The sequence below is a fragment of the Clarias gariepinus genome, chromosome 18 (genome assembly GCF_024256425.1).
Source record: "Clarias gariepinus isolate MV-2021 ecotype Netherlands chromosome 18, CGAR_prim_01v2, whole genome shotgun sequence".
NCBI classification, from domain to species: domain Eukaryota; kingdom Metazoa; phylum Chordata; class Actinopteri; order Siluriformes; family Clariidae; genus Clarias; species Clarias gariepinus.
In genome coordinates, this window is record NC_071117.1 from 17,663,903 (window position 1) to 17,676,546 (window position 12,644).

General features: G+C 40.2%; 1 protein-coding gene across 1 annotated transcript in view; it reads right to left on the reverse strand.

Moving 5' to 3' along the window:
* The window catches only part of LOC128506874 (radixin), a 49,980-nt gene that overhangs the window by 20,338 nt on the left and 16,998 nt on the right, over positions 1-12,644 (reverse strand). Inside the window, exon 3 of the mRNA XM_053477482.1 lies at positions 3,222-3,305. Coding sequence (XP_053333457.1) covers positions 3,222-3,305 — 84 coding nt within the window. The remainder of the gene's footprint in view (positions 1-3,221; positions 3,306-12,644) is intronic.

Sequence of the window (12,644 nt, forward strand, 5' to 3'; positions counted from 1 at the left end):
TTCAATCTAAGTGGCCTTGAGGTCAATAGTAATGGAGTATAATGCACTGAGAGGCAGTAAAGTAAACAGGTTTGAAAAGACTTTTAAACACTAAAAGCCTGCTTCTTTGTAAGTTGGGGGGCAAAGTTTGTCCTTAGGACATAGTTGGAAATTGTCATCCTAGGAAATGCCATTTAAAAAATGTAAAAGATAAAAAGATCTCAGATTTGGCAACTGAATATTTTTGACTTTGGCATTAACATTGCAGAGTGTATACATGGACTAGCACCTCAGTGTGGGTCATTCATAATCACCAAAAAGCCGCAATGTTACTTTACATTAGTATGAAATAAAGCGTACTTTAACTTAAGCTAAACCCGGCATGATGGCTTGTGTCTGAGGGATTAATTTGTGTTATTTCAGAAACTGCTAATCTCTGGGAGTTGAAAAAGAGATTGAATGAAAGTCTTGAATATACACAGAATGTTGCAGGGAAAAAAAGAATAATAAAAAAAAAAAAAAAACATCAGGTATGTGAGCAAGGATCTTTTTTTTTTTTTTTAAGAAAAAGTCAGAAAAGAACGACCAGACTTGTTTAAGCCAACATGGCAATTCAATTAATCACTCTTTACAACTATGAAAAGAAAAGCGTTCAAGCATGCACCGAAAAGAGATTTAAATGAAGCCTTTAGGTGAAACCACCGGATTAAAATCCTGTTAATAAAAGAAAAAAAAAAGTCTGAGGTAACAGTGGGCACAGGCCCAACAGAACTATACAGCTGAAAAGTGAAGAAACAAACATCACCACCTGATGATTTTTAATTTTTGTTCTAATCCAAGCTGGTATACAGGTGTTCCTATTAAAGTGGCCGGTGAATTTATATCATTGCATGCTCGTACTTCCTTTTCTTCTTCTTCATTGCCAATTCTTTTTATTCTTTTTTTTATTATTATTATTTGTACAACTAGTTTGCACTCACCATCTGGCGCTTCGTCGTCTTGCTCCATATTCAAACAATGAGCCAGCTGTGCAACCACAACGCATGCATTCTTTATCATCATTAACAAATGACAGCTGTTTAATATAAGAATCAACAACAGCTTGGAGGTAAATATTGTGCTGACGCATAGTTAATGTTTATCTGTTTTTGCATTATTTAATTATTTATTTCCTACGGGTCAAACAGAACTATGGATCCGAGTGTTTGTTTTTATTTCGGAAGCTGATGCTTGAAGTAAAGTCGTGCCTGCTTTAACAGACACTCCATTAGAGAATGTGTAAAAGTTAACTAATAGAACATTTATTAAAACGTTCTTGTGAATGTGGTGCATTTTCTTTCTCCTTAACTGCCCATGTCTTACTGGAAATCATTACAAAGTTCTCCTGTGAACCTTTAACGGTCAGTGTGGTGAACTAGGACCTCGTTGGTAGCTGCAGTGTTGCAAAAGTGAAACATGCAAGTCTGTGCATTTCAGTCTGAACCCATGTTGCACAATTTTTCATTCCAACTGCTTAACATCATCGTCAACAAGCAAGTTTCCAGCCCTACACAATCATCGGCCTGATGAAAGATGCCTTTCAGTCAGAATACTGTCTAGGAGTGTAAAGATCAAAAACTGTCTAGTTTAGACCACTGTGTAAAACATATTTGTAATGAATAAAAAAAAAAAATTGTTTTTTTTTTACAGACCTACTGAAATATACAGTATTTCCCCCTCCAATCCCACAGTGTAGCACAAATCACTGAAAAATGTTCATGACAACCGGCTATTTTTTTAAAGCAGAACACTCAGTGCATCACAGCTTGCTGTGTGTGGGGCTTAGCAGGCAAAGAGTACAAGGTTATTGATCTGACCTCCAAATTCCTCAGATTTCTCAATCTAATTAAGCATCCATGGGGTGTGCAGGTCAAACAAGTTGATTTCTCAATCTAATCGAGCATCCATGGGCTGTGCGGGTCAAACAAGTTGCGGATTTATGGAGGCCACACCTGGCAACTTACAGCGCCTGAAGGATCTTCTGCGAACACGCTGGGCCGTATTCACAAAGGTTCTTAAGATTCTCTCAGAGCGCTCCTATCTTAGCCTAAAAAGTCCTAGCTGGGAGTCCTAGACTAAAAGTGATTTAGGAAACTTCTCGGAGCAACTCTCTCTGAGGAAAGTACAAAAACCTTTACCTTAGTGAGGAGGTGTGGTTAACCATGTTGGTTAAAAAAAAATTAGGTAAAAGGTCTTGAAATGCGCTCTTTGTTTAAAAAAAATTAATAAATAAAAAAAAGATTGTATGATAATAGAACCGACAGTGAAATCATAATGTTTGTATAATCATGTCTGCAGGCTACTTTACGCAAAGTTTCTGTTATAGGCTAAATATTTTAAAGTTAATTAAAAAACCCAAATGTTGAAAATGTGTCTACTTTTGAAGCGGCCAATTTATACACAGTAGTTACTATATTTAAGTTCTTACATTTATTTACTATACTGATTTTATTACTTGTGATTTATTTCAGATTGATGGAGCAAAATGGCTCAGATTTTTGCCAGTTTACATGATTGTAGGACAGTTTATTTAAGTTGCACTTTTGAATGGTATGAAGCCAACAATCCAAGAGAGATGGAAGGAAGTAAAACAACAAGAAAAACTAATTAGACAGAAGATCAGTGTTTACTTTTAGCTTTACGTTCAGTATTTGGAGAATATTTCTTCTTTTCGCCATTTTGTCCTCTGCTATAGAAACTCTTAAGCCTTTTAAAAGTCCTCCTCTCTATTCTTAACAATTTTCACCTTAGGAGCTGTTTTTAGGGCTAAGATGGTCCATGAATCATTTTTATCTTTACTAAGATTTAGTCCTAAATTTAAGGGGAAATTTAAGAAAATGTCAAAATCCTAAACACCATCTTTTTTTTTTTTTTTTTTTTGTAGATATTTGAAATCAATTCAGATTTTATTTGCCAAATACACAGTGAAATGCTTTTGCAACCGGCTATGACCTAAAAAGAATTTTTTTAAAAAGTATTACATTAAAAGATTTTTTTTAAGAAAAATAGTGTATGAAAAAGAAAATGCAACTAAAGAATATAGAAAATAACTAGATTATATAGAAAATAACGACTAATATTAGAAAATTAACTTTAAACATCCTGAAATTTAGGTTAAAGCAGTCAAATACAAGATTAACAGTCATATTGTGGCAGTTTTAGCCAAACCAGACCCACTGTACTCATGGAGGTTCTGCACATACCTGGTCAAATAGTTGTTTGCCTGTGGTGTTGGGCTGGATGGCAAACTCCAGCTCCGCATCCATCGTAGTCACCCGTACATTGATCTGAAAAACAAGAGACACGATGCTTGTTCGTAAAGTGTGCAGATACAGTTTATAAACAACTACTGTATAAGCGAATATTCAACTTACTTAAAGTTTCCTGGAAATATTAAGCTATTAACGATAATAAGCATCTTTGAGCAAGCATGTAGACATACAGACTAAAGTCTAGTCCAGAAATATAGGATGCTTTCATAAATGTCTGACTCCTGGTTCAAGAAGAACAAAAAATATTCAGAAGGAATGGAAGGGCTCATGGTTCGAATCAAACCACATCACCTGTCAACCATGGTGGAGGCAGTGTTATGGCATGCACATGGATAGCTGCCAGTGGAAGGATGATGATGATGATGATGATGATGATATCTTTAATATTCAGTATTTGGGTTCATCTCTCTGCCTACATGTAAATTTAATTGAAAATAAATGTTCTTCAGGCCCTAAATCGTTCAATTGACTTCAGTGCAATTTCGCATGCTTTATGCTTACAGAAGAAATTTTTTTTTGAAAGAAGCAGGTAAAGGGAAGAAACTCAGAATTTGGTGACACCCAGAGGCTTAAACTTTGGGTTCTCATTGACTGCAAATGATTTGAATTTATGGATCTAAGAACAATCCTCTACTTAATTTGTCCAAGTACTTTTGAGCCTGCAAAACCAGCGGTCAAACAAAACTGACCGTTTACCATTTTAAATTCATTTCGTTCATTCACCGGGAGAAAGACCAAGATATCACCGTGTCATCGTCCAAATACTTATGCACCTGACCATATTTCACGGCGCAAAATTTTTATCTAACAATTTGTAAAATAACGTAAACATAGTAAAATAGTCTATATGTATTTATTGCATGCGTGCTCAAGTGTGTAAACACCCTTTCACTGCACGACCTACTGCTTATAAAATTGAACCAGATGCTTCTTCTGAAACGGTCACGTTTGGCAGAGAGGGAAAAAAAAACAAACAAATAAATAAAATGTTCTGCCTGACTACAGAACTGCAGCAGAAAACAAGCACAATCGAGTTGTCTTTTTCAGCGAACGAACAAAAGCTGTGAGACTGCCATCAAAATAACTGCAAAGTGTTTCTTCAGTGGTCTTTATTTCCATCAGTCCCAAAGTGTGGACGAGACCGTTTCACGTGTACAGGAAAAACAACCGCTGACTGAACTGGACCACGGCACAGCGGGGGAGCGACTGTGTGTACCGTCAACATAGGGACGTCCGGCTTTCTCTTTTTATTTGTTCTCGATGTGAGCATGTTGCACGTTGTATGTCATTCTCTGTGTGTGTGTGTGTGTGTGTGTGTGTGTGTGTGTGTGTGTGTGTATATACGCACATAAAAGTGGGAGCGAAACAAAAAAAAACACTGTTAAGGGTCACAATGAGTGTCTCGCTCAGAGAAAACCCCCACACACACATTTTTCTGCTCTTTCAGCACTCTGAAAGGCTGTGTGTGTTCGGGCTTCTGTGTGAAGGCAGCTCCGCTTCCCCGGCCTACTCCTTCGCTGAGGTGTCGCGGCTGGCGGAGCTCCGTGATTGGCTGCCGCTGTGCCTTGTGACCTGATGGAGGAGGGATGACCTAGAGGGCACTCTTTATCCCTGCGTGTGTGCATGCGTGTCTCGTACGTCACCGTCCTGGTGCCGAATTACAGGCTGTACGCATGAGCATGAGGTAGCTACCTCTGCTTATCACTCTCGCTCTCATGCATGCACACACTCTCGCTCATACACACACACATACGAAAGGTGATCCAGGGAGCCGTCCTGTTGGGATTGAGTTACCTCGGTCTCTCGTGTTCATGTGCCAGGCTTTCCTTTCTCTTCTCTGTTCTGCTCTTTGCCATGAAAGCTCCAGCCTTGCCATGTTAAGTCGAGCGCACACACACACAGTCTTTTTCTCCATCATACACCATAGCTCTCTATTTTTCTTGCGTTTTGCCAGGATAGCGGCATCACTGCTTTCAATTTATTCATCACTAATGAAAAAATGACTTAACGTTTGTTTCCATTATCAAAAAAAAATATATATATATTATTATGTTAACCTGCGGCAGAATTAGTTTGATTAAAATATGGCGGCCGTGTTTTTCCTGAGACTTTACATTCCGTAATCACCCGTGAGCAGATAAAATGCTGTGAAAAAAGCGATTTGATCGCTGACCTTTAAACTACATCCGGTGTAGGAGTTGAAATGTAAATAATGTTCACAGCCATGACATGAGCGGCATCGCTACCACAGAACAGAGCCGCGAGACTCCTGATGAAAAAGAAACGATTGAGAGCGCGGTTCTTACTAATTATAATATCGACCCTCTTCCGCATACATGGGCTCAAACTGCACGCTGAATTCTTTACATTTCTACAAATGTACCATATTGCCAAAAGTATTCGCTCGTCAGCCTTTATTTGCATATAAACTTAAGTAACACTTAGTATCCTCAACAAAAAGTAGCGCAGTGGTAAAGCACTCGTCCCATCACCCGGAGATCGCGAGTTCGATTCCCAGGTGATGGTGTAACCTCTCGCAGCCGGAGGTCTAGAGAGAGCCGATTGGCCGATCTCTCTCAGAGGGGAGGGATGAGCGGTACTTCGTGCTCCCACATTAATCACGGCTCCACAGCCAATCAGAGGAGTCTTTGAGCTCACGCCAGCGGAATGAACGAATAGCGCTGTCCTCCGAGTGTGTTACGCCGCTCCCAACGGTGCGTGAGCAAGCAGTTTGAAAACATGTGGTTGGCTGGCGTCACGTGGTTCGAAGGAAACCCGTGATAGTCTGAGGCTCTCCCGAATAAGAGGTCGTAGTAGCCTTAATGTGGTGCCCTCTAGTGACTGGGAGGAATTGAACACGACTAAATTAGGGAGAAAATCGAGGGGGAATTTTTTTTCTTCATTTATTTAAAAAAAAGGGACTGGACTGATAAAAACACACACACACACACACACATCACATAGATTAACTCCTCTCATTCTCATAAGAATTCCCTCATGAACATTCATCAATTGCTAATTTGCACAAAGTATTTTTATCTTTGCTGCTACTTACAACGAACATTTACTGTTTACTGTTACTCCTCCCACTACCTCAACTCATTAGCACAAAGTATTGTAATGTCATGTTCGTCGCTCTTGTTTGCACATGTGCACGTTATGTTGTCTCTTTTGTATAAAAACTTAGATAGTTCTCTGTTAACTTAAAATGTCAATCTGTCTTGTCTCAGCTAATTAGGGTTTTTAGTTACCTAGTTAGTTTCTGTTAATTTACATTGTTAATTTATTTTGTATGTAGCACCTTGGTCCTGGAGGAATGTTTCACTGTGTACTAAACTGTATATGGCTGAAGTGACAATAAAAGCCCACTGGACTTGAGTAACATCCAATTCCTAATCCGTAGGGTTTAATATGACGTTGCAGCTCTAACAGCTTGACCTCCTCTGGAAAGGATTTCCACAAGTTCATGGAAATTTTCCAGAAGTGCATTTCTGAGGTCAGACACCAATGTTGGACGAGAAGTTCATCCTAAATCGCTCTAATTCATCCCAAAGGTGTTCCATCAGGTTGAGATGAGGACTCCAGTCAAGTTCTTCCACACCAAACTCGCACATCCATGTCTTTATGGATTATGCTTTGTGCACTGGCGCACAGTCATGTTGGAACTGGTGCAAGGTTGTTTTTTCAATCATTGGGTTCGGCCACTTCCTTCCAATGAAAGAAACTCCTAATGCTTCAGTCTACCGAGACATTCTGGACAATTTCACGCTCGGAACTTTGTTGGAGCAGTCTGGGGACAGCCCCTTTCTGTTCCACACAGCCCTGTAAGTGACTGGACACGTGCACACTGGGACAGTTTAGTCAAGCTGAGCTCTCTGAACAGGAGTGTGTGCCGCTGAATGGAGCTGAATAATTGACAGCAGGAAGGAGAGAACTGCTCTTGGGCCTTAAACACACACACACACACCATTTTGGAGCACACATTTCAGCTGCAGTTACATAATGAAGGTCACGCAGTGTCAGTGAAAAGACTGTGTTTAAAAATAACCACTAAGCATGATCGGAAACACAGATGCTTCTTAATATAGTACAAAACTAACGTGTAAACGCGTTCAAGCATTTGAATAAACACGATATTTTGACGTTGCAACCGCACGAATGCTGTCTCTCAGTTTATTTCTGTATCATCACACAGGAGGCGTTTATCGCTCATCATCAAAACCCAAAACCTCGTCACGTCTAAACACTCATTCATAAAGAATTTTTTATTTTTTTTTACCTCCACAAGCACGGGCTGGATTTTATTGTTTTGGGTTTTTTTTGCGAGGGAGCACGTGTGAACGCACCGTGGTCGTAACCGTGGTCTATAATCTAGTTTATCATCATCATTTGTGCATTACTGTAGGATATAAAAGTGTTTCCTGAAGTTCGATTTTCATATTCATAAATACCAGACTTTACATGTTGATGCTCTTGCAAATAGTTTACAAAGAAGTGTTTAAAAACGTATACAAAAGAGGGAAATGGAACTCAGTCACACTTGTGCAAAAATACACAGAACTGTCGGTCTAGACAGCTGGTCGTTAGCAAAACAAAAATCTAACAGAAAAAAAAAAAATCAGACGCAATATTTCGTTTCCCAACGCAGAACGTTAGTGTAAGAGTCTTTAGGTTGCATAGAAAAAATATATATAAATTATTCAGTCACAGGCACAAAGTAGTGGATAAAAACGGTAATATATTAGCTTACATAAAACCATTATCTATCTAAAATCGAACTGTATTGTTGATTCGTTCATCGCTTGATTCTTGTGTGAACCGTGAGCGCTCTGGCGTGCAGGTGTCAGGCTGACTGGAGTGAAGTGAGTATTAGCAATAGCGATGGCGAACACCTTCAGCAACAAAAACCCCCAAAGTGTGTGTGTGAACATTTCCCTCTTAACTCGAGCGAAACCGCCGCTAGAATCAGAAGGAAAGCCTTTGTGCTGGCGAGGCGTGGCCAAGTCGTGAAGGACACGAGACTCAGGTTTGTGTTTTTTGCTACAATTTTTTTTTCTCCAGTTCTCCTCAACGAAGCTTTTTGAAGTTTATTTCACACACGTACGAGCAACGCCGGCTTATTGTAGGTTTTTGAGTTCCGTACATTCGTTCTCTCTCACACCGTTGCACTTTCCACTTTTTTCTACCCCCTCACAGGAACACACACACACACACACACGACTTCTGAGCTCCGCACGCACAGTCTCTCTCACGCGCTGTTGTGCTTTCCATATTCTCCTCAGGTGTGTGTGTTTGTGTGTGTGTGTGTGTGTGCTTTTCCAAATTGCCTCACTCTCCAGCCCTTCACACTTCACTGCACTTTTCTCTGCCATTTACCACAGAATTAATGTCAGTTTTCCTAATTAACATTTCAACTTAATTTAGTTTTAATTAAGTTATATTTTATTGCTGCTACTTTGCATTTCCTTTGTTTTGGATATTGTTTTATCTGCAAAGTTAATTAAAAGACATTTTAACATTGAGTTTGTTAGTTAGCACCTGCACAAAACAATAAATAAAAGCTATCAAGCAATTGTGACATCTGCAGTCTGTTTCAATAATTGATGGATGAATTGATTATCTAAAATGATCATTATTTGCAGCCCTAATATTCATGTCCTAAAAGAAAAAAAAAAAACAGTGTATATAAGAACTTCTGTAATTACTACAATAAGGGAAGTGCACATGCCTTGGGTGAAGATGTTTTTGTCCATTTAGGGTCCTAGCACTATGACATCAGCCCCATGTAGTCAGTGTGTGAAGGGCCCTCATGTTTATTGTATTGTCCCTTAACATTTTGGGCTTTTGGGAGGTCTTAACATGCTCAAAAACTCCTGAAAACTGGCAGACAGGTTGGAATCTTCTGCCATTAGGAGGTCTTAGAGTCTGGGCCCTGGGCATGGCACGAGGCCCTCAGGGGCCTTCATACAAGATTTTGTGGCATAGCTTATACGCACTTGCACGTATGCACATGAAACACATTTAGGGCTCATTGAGCTGAACAATTTTCGCATTGCATGTCATGAGCTCAACTCGACAGGTAGTCAGTCCGGTATTTTGGATCGTTCGCAAAACCCACCCATTAGAATTTGATACACCAAACCGGGCCTATGTGATCTAAAGACATTGAGGATGCAAAATTGTAGAGAGATCTCAAACGGGTCAGCTGTGACGATGCCTCAAACTTATGTTGTTAATTACTTAAGTGGTTAATTACTTTCTGTGGGACGTCGCATAGAGTGACATCGCATTTTTCCCCCTTTTTTCCAGCATCTGGGGATTTTTTGACATCTAAACATAAAATTTAACCCTTTTCTAAAGTTATGTCATAATGGTATTGGTATGACTCACCGGGTTGGTGAGGGCTCAGAGTGCTTGGGCCCGCTCATCATTTCTTGTAACTATATTTATTTATTAATTTGTAAGAACTGCTGTGAATTGAAAAATGAAAGTGCATATTAATGAGTTGAGTGAACACACGGCACATTCAGAAGCTTAAACTTGAAAAAAACTAATATACTTAAATCTAAATATTTGTCTAAACGTAACCAAGAGGCAAGTTAAATAGTCAGCAACATCCTTCAGCCAACACATCCTCCTCACAGTACAGCTGACCCTCATACACACATACACACACACACACGGAAGGTATAAAGGCAGGAAAGTGATGAGAGAAGAGCTTAATTGTCATTTCCGAGCCACTAGCTCCGAATGGCCGTCCCTTTGTGTCAGGAGTGGAGCAGGCGTCCAGCAATCAGCCGTGAAATGGCTGGCCTTTTGTATGGCGAGTGTGTGTGTGTGTGTGCGCGCGTGTGTGCGCATACGGCCTTGTGTGTCAGGAGTCAAACACATTCAAAGCCAAATATCTTCCAGTAACAAGAAATGATTGCACAAGAGTTCACAATTTCATTTCAGCTGTTTCACAATTAATGCATCGATCCAAAGTATGAGTGTCACTCGTTAGTAACATCAGTATATATTAAAACTTCTGTTGGCCGCACCGTCTGATCACCGCTTTCTGTTCAAGGCTACTGTCTTCCGTGTCACTGCTGCGCAGGTGTGAACGTGTTGCATCAGTTCATTTGTAACTGTGCTTGCAAACTAAATTTGATACGATCTAGGGAATGTAAAAAATGTAAAAGTGACAGTTTTTTGGGATTCTCAAGATCCAGGTATTGGAACATTATCAGGAAAAAGGTTCGACAATAAACAGTGCTCGTTACAGAGCTAATTGAAGAGCTGAAGCCTAAACCTCTGATTAAACGGAGGACTGCTACCCGAGGCCGTCGTGATCTTGCATTTTTGACACGCTGCAAGATGTCTTAAGCACCTTCCCTATAGTCCTGGTCTTTGCTCTATCAGACTTTTACCGGTTTTGTTCCCTGAAATCAGAAAGACAAAAAAAAAAAAAAAAAAAAGAAGCAGCAGGCAGAAAGATTCACTTCTGATGAAGAAGTGAAGAAGACGGTGCATTCATGGCTTTCAGCACAGCTGTGAACATTTTTTAACACAGAATGCGAAAGTTTACTGAAATCAGCGAAATTATGTTGAAAAATCATACATTTGTCTTTTTGATCATTTTTGACTCGCACGATACTAAAGTACTTAACATTAATACTTATTTATGAATACTTGTATATAACTACCATTTGTTTACATCCAAGTGCATTCGATCATCTTTCCATCTTTACATTAGAGTGACGTCTTCACGGGCAGCCATGTCCTGTTTGCCTGTGGGTGTGTGTTTTGACAGTAGGATATTATTTAAGGAGTGGTGCTAGTGTACATACAGTACACAGTGTATTTTTACTCACGCCATCTCATTCTAATGAAACGTCCTGCTGTCTTGTTTGTAAGCCGTTTAAATGAGATTTGCCGAAGTGGGGGGGGGGGTTGTTTACCGATTAACCCCTCAGACCTAGTAGCAGCAAAAAATAAATCCAGCTTAACACAGTGACTGTCTAGAAGATACTACCAGTCAAAGAAACACTGGAAAGAGATTAAACACAGTAAACAAGACTGTAACAACCGTACGCGTTGAAAATGTTCATGACCTTCATAGATACGTTTAAATCACCACAAGAGGAGATGAATTTGGCGTCAACCGCAGGAACTCATAGACTACCTTATGTCAACAGTTCAGTTCGGTTCTAGTGCAGAACGCCAGAATATTGAGGGATATTAATGTACTCCCTCCTGATGGCCACGCCCATCCCTTTATGACCACCAAAAAAAATAATAATCTTCTAGCATGATGTGGCAATTCAAAGCACAAAAACTTCCAGTGGTTCTACCATGCATTGGTGTATTAGTGAAGTAAACTGTAACTTCCTGCTCCGACGCTGTCCCCTCCATCCCCCCTCCACCTCCACTTTCATTTCTTCCTCACAGGATGTTGACCTCCCATCCAACACTGGCCTTTTACACTCCACTTGTCCATGAACAAACAAAATCAGGCACTCGCAACGCCACATGCAGACCCCTTTCTCCCTGTGAGGTCCAACACGTCATAAATCCTACACCTCCCCTCTCAGAGGGCGCAGACGGCATTGGCGAGTGTCGTCTTCTGCTCATCCTGGCGGACCAGAGAGCGTCGCATGGAGCAATGAAGTCTGTGAATACATCATACACCAACTTGAGTCAATGGAGAGAAATAAATCAGTGGTACGAGTAGAAAAGCAGTGTTTAAAAGTCGCTCAAATCAATCTTCCAGGTCGAGACTTCTTTCTTGACAGGTAGAAACATTTCACTATTCATCCAAGTAAGTAGTTTTTTCCGTCTGAGGGAAGTTCCTCATATTTGTATCCTTCAGGGTCAAAAGGGTTCTCCCCTGTCTGAAAAGGCTTGTTACATAAACAATGGAGATGGTGAGAGTAGGAGGAGGGAGAGTCGTTAAGAAGAAACAGCAATGGAGATAGATTAGGGAGAGTCGTTAAGGTGTAACGAGCAGACACATTGGGGGAGTCCTTAAGGGCGTTCTCACATTGAATTGCTCTGTGCCCAGAGGTGGACCTGTGAAGAGGTCTAGATCTTCCTGGCGGTGGATGAAGAGGAAGCATGAAAAATAGGAGACAGGTTGTCTTTAAGTCCTCGACCTTTGCCATAGATGGCTTCTTTTACCCTGCTCTCAAACCATCTAACCTCTCCGTCTAAAATTTGTACATTATCATCAAACGTGTGTTCCCTGTCCTTCAGGTGAAGGTGTACTGCTGATTCAGGCCCTCAGGTGTTGCTCTGTCTGTGCAGTTTCAATTTGTTATTCATTGACGCAGCCTTGTTCCTTGTGCTGCACGTCGTTGTAACAAATGAGTATAG